Genomic DNA, 12,446 nt, shown 5'->3' on the forward strand with positions numbered 1-12,446 from the left:
AAAAGACTAAAATATGTAGAAACAGTTCAACTACATGGGACAATTAATTCAACAGATTAAACAACTTTGATCAACTTTGAATACTATTTACTGGCAATCTCTCTTTGTGTGTGTATGTGTGTGTGTGTATAGATAGATAGATAACATTTGTTATTTTAAATTTCACATAACATTGAATAAGATGAGCAAAAAAGAATTCAAGTTTAAAAGCATGTTACACCATTCACACAATTTATTTGATCAGCTTTTTGAAATGATCCCCCACAACAAAACTTAATTCTAATTAGCTTCTAATTTTGATATTTGCTTAACTTCTTCAATCATATGAAAGTTCCTTACTTTGTCTAAAACATTTCAAACTTCTGAAAACTAAGTAACTTTGAAGCAGATTTTTTCATCATGTCATGTAACATTATAGCACATAGGAAATATGCCTTTCTGGACATTCAACAATTTTAATATGGTCACTGAAGAACTGTAACTATTAAAAAAAAATCTTTCAGTGAACCTGGGGTGGCACCTCTTCTTGTTTTCATTTGCAACACAGGAGTTGTGAAAGCCTAGCTTCTTTGTACCTGAGCCTTGGTTGGGGGAGGAACATATACAATGTTAACTCCTTATACTGTTTTAGACAATGTCGGTAGTGTAATGAAAAGCTGCTGTATAGGTTATGTTTCTGACGATACGCCTTCATTTTCATTCTTACTGCAGAAATTACTAAGCATGCCCACGATGAAAACTTGTAGTTGGGTTCAGCAAAACTGAAATGTAAAATAAATTTCTGTCCTGTTTCTACAAGCACAGGAATCAAGAGGATTTAGATTAAAACAAAAAGCCTTAATAAAATGCAAAATTACTCTTCACCTTCCTAATCTACAATTCTAGTTGCAGTTGGATCTTGTCATGTCTTGCCTTTACTAAGGAAAAATCTCAAATATTACAAACATGAAGCAAAGAACATTATAAAGAAGAAAATGTTATACTTGAGTTTCAATACATATTTCAGCCACGTGAATGTTTACTGTATTACAATTAAAATTCTGCTGTGAGGTTCAGAATAAAAAACAAATAGTCTTCAGGAAATATTAAATAAAAGATTAAGAAGGAAAATAAATATTGGCATCCTTGGAAATCTAAGCTCCTTCAACATTTTTTTTGCATATTTAAATGCTATTAAATATTTTATGAGTTTAATTTTACAGCTTAAACTTGGTAATAAAAATCTAGTGCTTGAAACCAAGAGAGGAGGTATAGCATCATTTCATAAATTCCAAAGTTGGAAGCTTTCTGTCTCGTTTCATGAGTAGCGTTTTCACTGACATTTAGCGCCTTTCAGAGACTTCATCTTGAATAATTCCTGTCTCTTGCTGCTTGCAAGGGGAGGCAATGGTCACCTCGGTTGCCTCATGCAGCAGTTTGGCCCCTTTTCGTTGTGGCAAAATAGTAAAAAAGGCTTCTTCCCAGTTCTTCTTTTCCAGATATGCCAAGATGATTTCAAATACTATGAGAAAAAGAAAACCACTTAAAAAGGAAATATTTGATAAGGCAAGAAAATTAGATAATAAAGGTATTAAAACATTATTTGAAGCTTCTGCAGTAACCACAAAACAGTCTTATTTTGCACATATAATTTGACTTATATATTGTTACTAATAATTATTAAATAGAAAAGAAGTCAACTTGCAATTGTTCCTGTGGGAGAAGTAACTATTTTTTAATGTTTTTCTCCCTAAATTCTATATGACAAACATTTTAAATCACACATCTATAATGATGTTTAAAAGCAGATGAAAACATAGTTCTAAAAGGGATATATTGCAATTAATCTAGGCTGCAAATAAGAAAAATAGACTCATCAAAATCAATTCCATTTTTTAACGTCTAACTGAACTTGTAGCCTGTGTGTTATAGGGAATTGAGAAAACAGATTACTCTGGAAATCTGTTTGAGATATGATCACTATAGCTAATGGATAACTGAGGGCAGGGTGGAAACGCACTGCATTATTTCTGTGAGTATGTAAATAAAAATAACTGCTTCATGTATACCCAAGCATTTTCCTGATTTCTACTCTGTCAGCAAAATATCTGTAGCATCAAAACTTTCTTCTGGTATGTTGTACTGCATTTTTTCCTGGTTTGGGAGTACTTCTGTAGCTTCCCTGTTCCTGTTATCGTTACTGTGATTTGAACTGTTTACTAACAGAAAAATGTGATGGAACAACTAAGAAAATATGTTAAACAGGTGTGTATTGTGAATAAAATTCATTTATTCATTCATTAAGTAATTAACTGATACACAGTGGCTATTTAATCTATTACATTGATAATACACAAAGGTAGATAACTGTTCTCCAGGATTTTGAGAACTAGACAACTGTCTGCTGTAGAAATTAAGTGCTTTTCAAAATATTCAGTATTTATCAGAAATCACTACTAGAAATGGTAATTGCTTCTGACATTATAAAACATAAAAAGTTCATTTACAAAAGGTAGAATCAAAAATAAAGGGAAAAAAATAAAATGTATTCTTACCATGATTGACTGCCAGAACTTTCCTGCTATTCATTTTCACAAAGTTTCCTAGGGGGAGCTGTGCATGGCTTATACCTTGTTCTTTTGCTCTTTTGTATGTAATTCCCTGTAAGCAAAATAAAGAAAATGACTATTTATTATTAATTTATATTGCCTGAGATTATAAGGTAATTTATTTATACTGAATTCACCTTATTTTTGCATAATAAAACATATGCATCACACAGCCTTACAGCATGTTTTACAGATGTTTCATATTATAGAACATTGATTTATAAAAGATACCAATTATTAAGCTATTATATATAACCTAAAATGCTGAGAAATGACTGGCTTGTATACAAAGTTAACCAATTAACTGATTATGTATTCACCAAAATAAACAGTTTTTTAATGAACTGAATCAGTTATCAGAGCTGATATGGAGAGAAACAGCTCAAAAATTTAATTACAATACTGGCTTTTTTTCTTAAATTGTGCACAAATTTGTTGTGTTTGTCAAATCCACTCTATGCTATAACCTCATTTCCCCAAATATTGGACTCATATTTTCAATAATGTCCCAAAGCTACCCATATTAACAAATAACAGCTGGTGAAGCTAAAAAAAATATTATCCCTAGACTGTGACATGAAGGCAGATCATCAGAAACCCATAAAAATTATACAAGCTTTTTAAAGAAACAGTACGATGATGACCAATGATAATAGACATACCAACCATTCAACAGCTTGCCGTATTTACACGTTCTACAGATTTTCCTGTAAACTAATGCCTATATATGCTATAAACAGTTTTATTAGACACTTTTATTAGACACTAAATTCCTTTGGCATTTATTTTTAATGCTAGTAATACAATAAACATGATTAAAATAACAGAATGAGTACTGGATGAAATACTAACCGCACAAATGCGTTGCTGATATGCTGTATTTGTGTTACGGAGCATAGATGTGTTGTGACAATATGCTGTCCTATGACCATAATAAAGATTTGTACCGTGACAGTATCTACAGAATTTTCATTTACTTATGGAATGGTATGGATCCTTTTATTTGAGTGAATAGTTCCTGCTGGTGATTTTAGAGAGATAAATCCCTGAGAAGTTAGTGCAGGTGGCTCTGGGCTCAGTGGTCTCCATATTATTTAAAGGTGCATGAAAACCCTAGGGAGATCGTTCAGAAGTTTGGGCTAAGATATCACTAATATGCTCCTAACATCCCCTCCCCAGCTTTAACTAGAGATGCCATAGAACTCCTAAGTTCTGATGCCTGGCAGTTTGAGAATCTAGATGGGGAAAAACGATCTCAGTTTAAATCCCAAGAAGCTGGAACTGCTGGTTTGTCAATAATTCTGGTAGGCACAGTGGAAGGGACTATATTCCCTGAAGGAGTTTGCTGTGACTTCAGGCTTTACTTCCAGGACAAAAAGGGTGGAAACCATGGCCAGAAAGCCTTTCACCCAGCTCCATCTGACGTGCCAGTGTAATCCTACTTGAACCAAAATGCCCTTGATGATAGGAACTCATGCTCTGATTTGGTCGCCTACTGCAATGCGCCTCATATTAGGTCATCTTTGAAAATGATCCAAGAAACTACAGCTAGTACATAATGTAGTGGCTCCTAACAGGTTTGGATAGCATCCATTTTGAACGCATAGTGGTTATTTGTAGGTTTTCGGGCCTAATTCAAAATGCTTTTAAATCTCTTTACAATTATTAAAGCAGCTCCAGATATACTGTATCAGGCATGTAAAAGAACTGAGTCCATCTATTTTGCCTGTAATTAAAAGAGGGCCTACCACTTATTACATGCATAGGATGGGTTCTAGACAACAGGCCACCTCAATGGTAACCCCAAGTTTCCTCTTCCCCAGAAGCACTAATTGCCCCACCTCTGCTGGCATATTGTGAATAAGTTAAAGTAGTTTAATTCTAATGAATGGTCAGCCCTTAGATCAGTTTCAAAAACATTTATGTTTACTGACTAGCGTCCAACATATAATACAATATAATAGTTCAATGTGATTTTTTTCAAGTATGCATGCACAGTATAATTAATCATCTACCTTGTGATGATTGTGATCAACCAAGCCTCCAATAACATAGGCTTTTGATTCATCTAATTCACTCAAGACATCTGGAGAATCTGAGGTAAGGTAAACAAGATCTTCCTTTTTCACTAACTCACTATAATGAGTTGATTTAATTTGAATATCCTTCAAGACATAAACACAAATCCAAATAAAATTTATTTTAAATTTTTCACAGATTTTTCACTAGTTTGAGTATACATTCTATCCCTGCACTAAAAAAACTATGTAACTATCAGAAAAGGGTTAACAATGCAATGAAAGTATTATCATTTATCTGGAAACATTAATATCTATGCTATATATAGAATATTGGAAAGATTATAGCTTAAATGAAGAAGGCACTTATTTGTAAGTCATTTCAGTCATCATAAAATATAGGCAATCTTTGACTTATGACCATAATTGAGCCCAAAATTTCTGTGGCTAAGCAAGACGATGAAGTACATTTTGCCCCATTATATGACCTTTCTTGCCACCCTGTTGTGAATCACTGCAGTTGTTAAGTTAGTAACATGGTTGTTAAATGAATCCGATTTCCCATTAACTCTGTCTGTCAGAAGGTCTCAAAGCATGATAATATAACCTTGGGGACACTGCAACCTCATAAATACATGCCAGTTGCTAAGCATTTGAATTTTGATCATATGATCATAGGGAAGTTGGAAATGGTCGCAAATGTGAAGAACAGTCATAAGTCACTATTTTCAATGCTGTTGTAACTTCAAATGTTCACTAAATGAACTATTGTAAATTGAGGACTACCTGTATTGGTAGTTTCATTTTACTGAAGGCAAAGTTCATAGTCCAGCAATCTGACAATTGATAATGTTGAGACAAGCCCTATCAAATTCATGCATTTGTAAGAAATTGATCCAATTTTTTTTTATTGTAATAGTTAATTAAAATTATATATTTAAATTGCTAGCACCTTCCAATTTATCCATCCCTTGTCTGTTTCATTCATGTTGTCCTTCAGCTGGCCTCCATGACTGGTCAAGTAAAACTAAAGAATAAAAATGCATGCAACATTCATTGATAATTTTTAAGATTATACAACCAAATACTCTTTTCCACCATTTCATATTTTACACATTTTAGTTTCACCTCAAACAGGATAATCACTTAAGAGCTGGAAGTCTAAAGGGATGCTTTTTGTACACACTTTAGGTGATTCTGTAGTGTTACATAAAGACCCAAATAATGTGTGGGAAAAGTTAGATAAGATTATAGATGAAATTAAAAGTATGGGACCATAATAAACATTTTGTCAACAGGGAAAAGAGAAATGAAAAATTGATGCTACACTAAATATGCTATATCTGTAAGGGATCCCCAAGAAGGAGGAGTTGAAAGCCAGTGTAAATAGTACAAACTTAATTAAACATTATTACTCTGTTAAACGTAGCATACATGCAATGCTCCTTGTGACAACAGATATGTATCCTGGGTTCTGCCATGACACATCCCTACCAATTGTTTATAAAGTTTTTATAACCATTATGGCATTCACTAATCTCATGTGCAAAACAGTTTCTCAGGTACAACTTGTGAAAAAAAAACCCCAAGCTTCTCAGTGAAATCCCTTTTCCATGAAACTTGCAGTGTATCTGTATGAGGTGTCATGTCATTTAGGTGCCTAGATAGGGTCTGTGCTTTGTTGAGCAGTTGCTGTGTTTTATATTAAAGTTAATATAGTGATTAAATATGGTGTTAGCCTTATTTAGTGTATACATGAAGATGTTTTGTCACAAAGAGGGAATGAATGAAGATGGAATCTCAAAACAAATATATGAAGGAAGAATGAATGGCCTGATAGAAAGGAGAAGACAAAGTTGTGGCTGGATGGAGCTGACAAAGACCTCCGAGAGATGTTTAAAGAGCAAAAGGCAATGTCTGAGTTGGTGTAAGGATGTGGTGGATGGCTTACAAGGATGACTTGCAAGCAGTAGAAAGATATGGAGAGATATACTAAATGGACTGCTATAAACTATCTTTAGCCACACTTCATATTCTTTTTCTTATCTCAATGCATTCACATCTTTTCCTTACTGCTTCTTGCTCCTTTTCTATGTATGTGTGCATTGTTATCCAAGACATTTTGTAGCAGAAAAAAAACCCCATGGCAATCAGTACTTTAAATTATCCACAGCATGTGTAAACTCACTATAGGTATGGCAACTATATTTAGACACATGTGGACATTTGTATTGTCACATTTCTAGACCAGTATCTAAAAATCTTTAAATTATTTTTATGTATGCTAAAAATGCAAGTATAATAATCATTATGTTATATTAAAAGTCATCAAAGAAGGATATTTGGAGGTTACTTGGACTGACATACCTGAACAGGATGAAGTGCTTTACGATTTTCTGCATAACACCTCTGAATTTGCTTGTGAAGTTTCTTGACATCCTGTATATAATACAATTTGTTTTTATACTGTTCTTCAGAGAAAGCACCACAAAATGCTTTAACCAAGAGATTCAGAGAGACGCTAAAGAGAAAGAAAGGAAGCTTTTAACCAACAGAAATTACTTCTAAAACATGTACCTGAAGAAAGCATACTAAAAGTATAGAGGTTTTCTGAGCTCTCACTCTTTCTTTTTACTAGCTCATCACTCTAAAAATCATTCAGATGAAGCCCACAACCTGATTAAAGATATCTGGGCAGCAATGCTGTATACATGGCCAAGTGTGTTATGGCTTCGAAATATTAATAGTGATGCATAATTCTTTCTGGGACTTGTCTAATTTTAAATTCAATTTATTAGTAAAATATTAGTAAAATGTAATAAAATTATGCAATTAAAATGAAAATTAATATTCCTAAAATTAAACTATGCAAGCAATTTACAAAAGCGTGAAACCAATTTTTCTAAACCTATTGGGAATATTGGTAATGTTTGTCAAGTAACACTAACATATGAGAGCCAGTCTGGTCACATGGTTAAGGAATCAGGCTAGAAAACAGAAGACCACGGTTGGGCAAGACATTTCCAAAAATCTTGTTAAGGCAACTGCAGGGACTAGTCCAGGCAGTTGTGAAGAGTTAATGCTGACTCAAAGGCATACACATAAAAATGTACCATACATTTTGTACTAGGTTAAACTTTATTTCTTTGGTCCTATTCATTCATTAATTCTACATTAATTTCTCAAGTTGTTAACATTTTCCAAAAATTCTTTTGAACGAATTCAGTTTAGATGTTAATTTCCATTGCTAAGCAATGTGGCCCCAAAGTGCAATGTCACATGTCTGCATCTCTTAGCGACAGCAATCCTAGCGTCCTTATTACCTTTGTTAAGCGAGGGTCATGGGTCATTAAATGAGAACATCTCATTCTCATTCTCATGGCTGCAACGAGCTTCCCCCAAAGTCAGTGTAGAAGCCGGCAGGAAGTCTCAAGTCCCCAGGAGGAAGGAGGGCGAGTAATACAGAGTGAGGCAAGATGGAAGGGTACTGCAATAAGTGCTTATGGGATGGGGATGAGATGATGCTGTGAAGTGCAAGCCAGCTGGGGACGGGATGCTGCTGTTAGGCATGAGTGTGCATAGGCTTAGGATAGGGTCTGTAGATGTGGGTGCATGTTGGGTGGGGAGGAGAGCTGCTGTGATTGCATGCAGGTTGGGAAGAGTGTGCTGTTGGAAGGTGCGAATGTGGGGGAGCTGAAGAGAGATTGGTGATGCAAAGCACAAATGCCTGTGAGCTGGAGAGAGGAGGAGATGCTGGTGCAAGGTCCAAGTGCCTGGGGCTGCTGCAAGGTGCATGTATGGTTGGGTGGGAGAAGGGGTGAGGCCTGACCTCACTCTAACAGAGCATGAGCTCTGTAGCAGAATTTCTCAGGGGAAAAAAGTGGTGGGAACAATTTACAAGCTTCCCTGCCAGCTTAAAACATCACTGTAATTTCAAACAGTCACAGTCTGCAGTCATTAACTGCAGATTATCTACATCTTGGGAATTTTGGAGAATACCTACAAAATGTAAATGATTGCAACGACTTGATATAATCTTTCAATCAATCAATCAATCCACCCATCAATTTTGGAATTGCTTCTCAAATAACACTTCCATTTACCTTTAATTCCATTAAATTGTCAAAACTGCAGTCTATTATAAGCCGAAGTGCACTAGGAACAATATCCCTACGCATACGTTTCCTGACACTTCCTTCACTGTTTGATTCCAGCTGAGACTGGCGCTCCATTTTTCTTTTCAAGCGTTTTTCTTTACGTTTTTGCCTGAAATGGAAATAAAACATTACTATATTACTCAGTGGTATATCATAAACTATAAACTATTCTTCCATATTGTTGTTTTAAATGTTGGATGCTGGCATATGATTCTCAAGCAGAAAACAAGGATAATGACTAATGAGTCATGAAGAGAAAAAGCATGTTTGAAATGTGGAAAGGAAGGCCAGAAGAAAACAAAAAGATTTGTAGGTATTTATATATAACCTATTATTTCATTTGTCCAATAAGAGACCACTTATACAGTGTGAAATCAGATAGGTCATAAGAGTTTCCTAGAAGTCTTTCATCACACAGGATGAGAGAGATTACACATTTGTTCACTCCTCTCCAGTATAAAGGAAGCAGAGAAAAGTACAGGATGAGCTCATATAATCCTCAGGCTTAGTTCTGAACTTTTTCATGGAAGAAACTGGGGAGCAATAAAATAAATCAGCCCAGAGGTGCCTAATCACAAAATCCATTCTTTTTATAAGAAACAAAGCATACTTGCGCAAGACTCTTTGTTCTTCCCATTGTTTCTGCTTTATTAGTTTCTTTCTTTGTCTTTTTGACATCGTTTCAATATTCTCCATCTTTTCCAGTGGCAAGTCTTTAATTTCTACCTTATCAACATTGCACTTCACCTTTTCCTCTGTATCAGTAACATTGGTTGTTTTAATGTTTTCTGGTGGCATTCTTGAAGACATGAGCTTCAAAGAAAAAAAACACCAATTTGATTATTAGAAACCTCAAGTCAGAATATTATTTAAAAATTGTGCCTAAAATATATTTTTAAAACTCTTGTCTAAAGCAGTTGAATATAATGATTCTCTGCCTAACATACAAATTATGAAGGAAAAAAAATCCTTATTTCATAATTTAAAATGCATACATAAACATATAAAATGCCAATAAACAAGAACTAGTACAAATTCAAGACATTTGTGATTGAAATAAGCATATGGCCCAAGGCTGATACAGTATTTTGAGGGATGTAATAAAACAAGAAAGTCACAGATGTTAGTTACTCTGATATATCATACATTCTATTTTGCAACAATATAATAGTCATTATTTCATTTTCAGTTTAAAAATTATCTGGATTATGTCTCCATTTTATTACATTTACTAGAAAAATCACAAACCATTTGATTAAATATCAGTAAAGAAAATAATAGTGAAGAGTTTATACGGTTGCAAAATATAGTCTTGACATTTTATAATAAACTCAATGAAATGGAAAAATCCCCAAATTTCAAAAAAAAAAAAAAAATCTGTTGAAAGCCTTAGAAAAAGGTACTTGGCAATATTGAAAAATGCAAAAGAATTACCTCTCCTGGATGGCTACACAAGCATGCAGTCAACCAGGGGTAGCTTTCAAAGATGGTGTGCAAATGTAAGAACCTCTTTCAAATGCTTTGCGTCAAACTGGCAATAATAGGATATAAATCCATAGTTTATTCCATTGCCTTAAGGGAATATATTTTCTTGAAACAATTTAAATTGCAAGAAACCATGACTTTCAATTTTCCCCAGCAGTGTCTGGGAGTCAATCTTGTAGGTCTAACAGAAGCATCAAACCCCACCCTTCTACATTGGGAGAGGGGGGCAGGGAAAGGGAAAGAATGGTAAAATGTGGTAAAATACTAGTTATGTCATTTTAACAAAAGCAACAGCAGCCTAAGGATGCTCACAATTTTATCCTTTTTTTACTTAGGAATCCTGGGTCTTCTAATTCTAACATATATTTAAGAGATGAAGTTGGAAGGACAGATGCTTTAAGTCCCTTTGTTTCCATTTCAAATGATGAGCGTTACCCATTGAACTCTGAAAGTTTCAAAAGTTTTTAATGGTTAAAGGCAGGATGTTTTTATGCCTCGAAAGATCCATAGAAATTAATCTGAGTTGTGAATGCCAAAAGACATGCCAGGCTCAGCTATGTGGGTTATTATTGAATTAGACACGAAGAAAGGGATGGAATCCTCAAAAGACTAAAATAATCAGAGAGACAGAAATGAAACAAGATGCCCTGGTTCTATTATTTTAAATATTGGTTTCAAAATGTGCTTTCATGTTATTACATCCTGAATATTATTCTGAAAAACAAATCACAGTAATAATTCATAAAGTGGTATAAATTACACTGGCATAAAGAGGGAGAATTGCATGGATGAGGAGAGAACCGAATAATTTAGAGATGCATTTGTTGGAATAAAAGATCCAGAATTTTCAGTCAGAAGTGTCGGTCCAACAAATTTGGAAGGCACCGACTTGGAAAAAAAGGACTTTTCAGCCACGTCGTTTCTTTTGCGAGCTATTTTTTTTGCTTTCCACCACTTTCTCAATGCTCTTAATTCGGATTTCTGGGCCCCGCAGTTTGCTGGGTGGGTATAGGCTCCTTTCACTCCTTTCAGTTCAAGGTTTCACGGATCTGAGGGCGCACATTTTGCCCAGAGAGCCTCGTCACACGACAGAAGGGCCCATGCCTGAGGTGCCAGAAGGCGCCTCAATTAACTTGAGCGGCTTTTTCCTTCTTTTAGGACCTTCGTAACAGGCTTAATGCATTTCTAACAGACTTGCTCCGAAGCGGATGGGCCTTGAGGAGGAGAAGATGCTAAAATAGAGGTCCCCAAACTTGGCAGCTTTAAGACTTGTGGACTTCAACTCCCAGAATGCTCCAGCCAGCATAGCTCCAGCCAGCCAGCCACCATAGCATAGCTGGAGAATTCTGGGAGTTGAAGTCCATAAGTCTTAAAGCTGCCGAGTTTGAGGACCCCCGTCACTGTGCTAAAAGAGTCAACCTGGCCCTGCACGGAGTCTTTGGAAGCAGGGCGGGACTACAACTCCCGTCGTGCCCCAGCCAACATGGCTGCCAGGTACCGCTAAGCTGGGCAAAATCGGGCTCGACTGTGAAAACCGTTGGGAGAGGAAGGCTGAGGAGAAACGTGACTTCCCCACCGACCGAGCTAGGAGGAAGGGTTTTCTCTCTATCTATCTTACCTCGCAGCCCAGTGCACGAACCAGGAGCAACGGCCACCGCCGAAGGGATCAGGAAGCCGGGCTAGCCCTTCCGTCCGCATGCGCCGCTGACGCCCAAGACCGCAGTGGCACCTTTCGACGCGGACTAATGACGCAATGTCTCACTCTCGTGACTTAATAGGCGGGGTTGTGGTGGGAAAACTCCTCCCTGACTCGATTTTGCGTTTTTTAATACTGTGATTTGTCTTTTGGGAGGGTGTTAAATCATTTTCATTTTAAAAAAGGACCGTAGTGCCTTTTAAATTATTGACCTACAAACGTTTGTCCGCGGGAGCTGAAGAAGTATTTCACATCTGGTTCAATAATCCAGATGTGATTTAGTGCACGTGCTTTTGATCTACATAGTTGATAAGACACTAAATGGACAATAGATAGTTCAACTTCAGCGGAGTTCAAAAATGCCTTCTGGCTTTTGAATCTGCAGCATTAATGTCTGACTAGAAAGCCACAAGATATCTGTCCCATTCAAATATTCTCAACGAAGAGGATTTAGCTTATTTCACAGGCTGCAGAAGCAGATTGAAGACGAAAATTAATAATA

General features: G+C 35.9%; 1 protein-coding gene across 1 annotated transcript; it reads right to left on the reverse strand.

The window, feature by feature from the left end:
• Nucleotides 1-217: 217 nt before the first annotated feature.
• TRMT10A (tRNA methyltransferase 10A) lies at nucleotides 218-12,008 on the reverse strand. The gene is made up of 8 exons (XM_034442156.3): nucleotides 11,867-12,008; nucleotides 9,374-9,576; nucleotides 8,710-8,872; nucleotides 6,974-7,045; nucleotides 5,559-5,633; nucleotides 4,604-4,753; nucleotides 2,535-2,640; nucleotides 218-1,501 (listed from the first exon to the last, which is right to left on the reverse strand). The coding sequence occupies exons 2-8, from the start codon at nucleotides 9,571-9,573 to the stop codon at nucleotides 1,323-1,325; spliced, it is 945 nt and encodes a 314-aa protein (XP_034298047.1). The 5' UTR covers nucleotides 9,574-9,576; nucleotides 11,867-12,008; the 3' UTR covers nucleotides 218-1,322.
• Between the last annotated feature and the right edge of the window lie 438 nt (nucleotides 12,009-12,446).

The sequence above is a fragment of the Pantherophis guttatus genome, chromosome 8 (assembly GCF_059756535.1).
Source record: "Pantherophis guttatus breed Tessera chromosome 8, ASM5975653v1, whole genome shotgun sequence".
NCBI lineage: Eukaryota > Metazoa > Chordata > Lepidosauria > Squamata > Colubridae > Pantherophis > Pantherophis guttatus.